This window comes from Saccostrea cucullata, unplaced genomic scaffold (genome assembly GCF_032062105.1).
Source record: "Saccostrea cucullata isolate Sc308-1 unplaced genomic scaffold, CSIRO_AGI_Scuc_v1 ctg778, whole genome shotgun sequence".
NCBI classification, from domain to species: domain Eukaryota; kingdom Metazoa; phylum Mollusca; class Bivalvia; order Ostreida; family Ostreidae; genus Saccostrea; species Saccostrea cuccullata.
The window spans coordinates 228,035-232,145 of NW_026925444.1; the positions used below are offsets into that span (position 1 = coordinate 228,035).

Here is a 4,111-nt window from a genome sequence, read left to right on the forward strand (position 1 = left end):
AAGTTTTTAAATATTTTATTACAACAAATCATTGCATTAAGTATACACAAATTCATCAAAGTACAAGCAGCTCTTTGAACATATCCATGCAAATCGAAATCAAAATATGCATGTTTTGTTCGAAAGAATCGACAATGACTATGTCTCACTGAGTGCAAAATCATAGCCCACAATAAATTTTACAATGTTGCACTACGAATATCCCTACTCTGGTCTCTATGTGAACGTCCTTGGAATGTAATTTTTAAAGAGGAAATTAAGTCATGTTTCTTTTGCCTTTCTTTGGGTTCCACTTTAGATACCAGCAGGGAGTGGAATTTGGGATCCTGTAGTAGGAGACAGTTCTCGTCGTTTTTACTTTCCAATAACCAAGAAGCGTTTTTCATGATATCACAGCCTAGAAAGAAAAAGATTATGTGTAAGAAAAAGCAGAGTGAAATCAAGCAGATTTTATCTGTTTTCTATAATTCTGAACATACTTCATTTTTCATTCACTTACATATTTTTAAATATACTAATAAAACACAGAAAAGACAAAACCATCAATTAAACGATGTTATGGCCTTCATAAAGATATAAATAGGACAGACTAGTCTCTTACCAGCTTTCATTAGCTTTCTTGCCACATCCAGTGTGTGAAGGTATGACGAATGGACGGCGTAAAATAGAACTGAATGGCCTTCGTGGTCAGCAAGATTGACGTCACTGCCGGCTTTGATGAGATAGAGGCATGATTTTTCTGCCCCCTCCTGTACTCCAATCATCAGCGAGGACTTTCCTAGGTGATCCAGGACGTGCAGGTCTGACCCTGTAAATCACAGGACAAAATGGTTACGCATGTCAAATAGGACAGGTTTATGTTTCTTCATTCATAAAATGTCTATTTACTATCAACATCCCCAAATCATTAAAAAATCAACGCAAAACCCGGAAAATAAATTTTAACATTATTATTCCGAGAAGAAAAGTGGTGTAATTTAATTCTTTTGTTTTTAAATAAGATTTATGTATACATTGCATGTTAATGTCTTAGCAGGAAATAAAGGAGCACAGACATGCATAATTTTGAATGTCTACACACCTGCTTTTACGAGCAGCTTGACGACCTCTAGATTTTCGTTGAACACTGCTCGCATGAGTGGAGTCTGACCAAAAACGTTCTTAGCGTTTACGTCACATTTTCCTGCAAAACACAATTCAGATGATAAATGCCCAAAACAAGTATTATTTTTTCATGAACATGCATATCAAAGTATTTTCTTTTATTTCTGAAACTTATGCTGAATTGTGAATTCAAGTTTATCCAATTTTTCCAAACCTTGAGAAATTTGTAAACAATTAAAGTAATGGGAGAATTGTCATACCATTCTTGAGTAAAATTCGGAGTACTTCTAAGTGTCCCGCTTCTGCAGCCTCGTGCAGTGGCGTATTGCCCTCGCTGTCAGCAAGGTTGGCATCACATCCTGCCGCCAAAAGCTGGACGGCCACTTCCGGCTGATCACATCTTGCGGCAAGGAAGAGCAGGCTTCTTCCTTTGGAATCGAGTTTGTTGATGTCTGCCAGAACATTATCTGATGAGGATATTTGTCGTGTTAATGGTGGAGACCCTTTTCTTTCACGTTTTGACGATATAATACTCCAGGTGGAGCTCGAATGTCTCAGCGTAAAGCTGTTTCTTGGGGAAGAACTTTTGGTTCGCTTCATTTTTCTGAAAGAAAAATATAAATATTAAAGGTCCAGTTTTTTTTCTCACCAAATTAATTGTATGAATTATATTCTACCTTTACATGAAAACTAATGCGTGACCTTTTCTGCGTTTAAACGTTTTACAACTTCAAAGAAATCATCCTGACGATGCGTGTAACTTAAAAGATTAATTCATTCTCGTTTATCACTGGAGGAGGATTCGGTATATGTTTCATTTCCTAAATCATAAAGTCATCAAGAGGAGGATTGCCATTAAAATGATTAATTTGAAGAGTTAAAATTGGGAATTTTCTTAGCATCAGTCTAATTATTTTTACCTTCACCTTGCAACTTTTTACAGTGTAGTGTGTTTAAAATTTTGTAATTTTACTCAATCTCTAAAGAGTACAGTGTGTTAATATCCTAAGCATCTAGAATCATCAGGAATATATGAATTCTCACGTTTGTATACGATTTTAAAAAGGAAAGGCATGGGGAATTTCAAGAAATTAATTAACAATTTCTAATCACATTAAATCACTCAAACATTTAATGCCGCTTTGTACTGTCTATCAATTCATAATCACCTCTTGATCTTTTAGTGCTGCTTCATAAAACATGAGCATACTTTGAATTCATTATCTGTGATTGATATTCAGTACAAATCAGAACGCAGGTTTACATGATCCATGTCACCGAGTACTGAACTTAGTGGAATTGTAAAAAGAGACAAAGAGAGCCTTGAACAGACTTGGTTAAAGCTTAAATTACCATTTCAAATAGTTCTGACTTTTCTCTCTGTTCCAATAAATATGAAAAAGGAAACGCATAATATTTTCATTTATATTCTGGCTTATTAGAAGTGGAAGAGAACTTTCATTAATCCCCCCTCCAAAAATAAATAAAAATTCAAATAAAAAATATTTAGGTAGGTATTTGTTTATTTATTAAAAAATTCCTGAATTCTATTTCCTTGAAAACAAATACATTTTGCAAAAAAAAGATTCATTGCTACACAGTAAATATTGTTTTCTGTTTCTTTAAAAATGTTAAGTAACTAGTCAATGAAATAAATGCAAATTTGAATTCGTTATTAGGATTATACCGATCTGTACAAATTGTTATTACTGCACAAATATTTTTCTCACCTTTCAGTGCGATCAAAATGAATGAATTAAGAAACAATCCAGTAATAAACACAAAATAATTCACTACGAACAAACACTCGTTAATATATATATTAAGGTATGAATACGCTTGTCCAGGTAACCAAACACTGATGACAAACCTTATCGTGCCCCGTCTTATATATACTCCTGTCACGTTGTCGAGTGATGAAGACTAGCAATTTTCCCTGTGATATAATTAGGTATTTATATACCTGTTGAAAAACCCATTAAGATGTTTACTTTTAAAATACAGTTTTTAAAAGTTATCATTACCTTGTTTTAGTCAATTCCCAGGTGTGAGATTTTGTAATCGTTTCGTATTAAGAAAAATCTAGCAAAAGACAAATTAGATCTGGAGAAGCACATGTCCCTGTCTAAAAAGTTTTTCGAAAAAAACGCCACAAATTGTTATGAGTAACTAGCTTATAGATCTTAAGATTTTTCTCCTTCAAAACAATTGAAAAGATCATTCTAGGAACCAATCGGGATTTTTCACGAACTGGTAGATCTTCCTGCTAGTTACTCTCTTCGTGAGTTTTTTTGTCGATTCTCATCTAAGACAAAATCCGAATACATTTGAAACCTTCTGTTGTATTATTTAATTTAGTTCTATTCTGTTTGATGTTATAATAATCATACTATGGTGGTACATGTGACTTTTTTCGTAAACATACATGTACTACACCTCAGACACAATACAGTTTTAGAAAAGTCTCCGTTAATTATTTTGTAGGTGCTTCCTGAAACGTATATTTCACTCACAACAAAAATTGTCATTTTTAATAAACATTCCATTTTACATGAAAAAGTTTTCAACAACTTAATTACTTCTTTAACTACAAAAAATGCCAAGAGTGATGGGAAAGTATTTTAGACACTGAGATTAAATGAAGTGAGATTTTTTAAATCAATAGATTGATCATTTTGTTTCTGATCCTATATTCAGATGAAATTACATATTTAAACATTATTTTTTTAATACAGTTTCAATCGAGAAGTGTGGTCATATTTCCACCAAGAGAGAACTGGCTCGTCAGCAATGCCACGCGGTTCATGTAAAATAACATCCATATATAATAATTCATTACTTGTTTAACAAGTAACGAACTTTTTAATTTTCCAAACTACCTGCGTAAAAATTGCGTTTTCGCTGCAGCGTTTACGTAACTACGATTCATTTGCACTGGAAAATAAATGTTGCAAAACAAGGTCAAGATCAACAATAATAATAAAAGGCAAGATTTTGAATGTGAATT

The 4,111-nt window shown here is 33.1% G+C and overlaps 1 protein-coding gene across 1 annotated transcript; it reads right to left on the reverse strand.

The window, feature by feature from the left end:
- LOC134268855 (ankycorbin-like) lies at positions 1-2,917 on the reverse strand. Its single transcript, XM_062751096.1, has 5 exons — positions 2,835-2,917; positions 1,365-1,708; positions 1,082-1,183; positions 602-808; positions 1-397 (listed from the first exon to the last, which is right to left on the reverse strand). The coding sequence occupies exons 2-5, from the start codon at positions 1,702-1,704 to the stop codon at positions 180-182; spliced, it is 867 nt and encodes a 288-aa protein (XP_062607080.1). The 5' UTR covers positions 1,705-1,708; positions 2,835-2,917; the 3' UTR covers positions 1-179.
- Positions 2,918-4,111: the final 1,194 nt, after the last annotated feature.

Excerpts from the sequence above, each read along its gene's own strand:
- LOC134268855 (XM_062751096.1), bottom strand. The coding sequence starts at position 1,704 with ATGAAGCGAACCAAAAGTTCTTCCCCAAGAAACAGCTTTACGCTGAGA. Across the intron at positions 1,184-1,364 it reads CCGAATTTTACTCAAGAATG|GAAAATGTGACGTAAACGCT; the intron begins GTATGACAATTC and ends TGTGTTTTGCAG. Across the intron at positions 398-601 it reads AAGAAAGCTAATGAAAGCTG|GCTGTGATATCATGAAAAAC; the intron begins GTAAGAGACTAG and ends TTTTCTTTCTAG.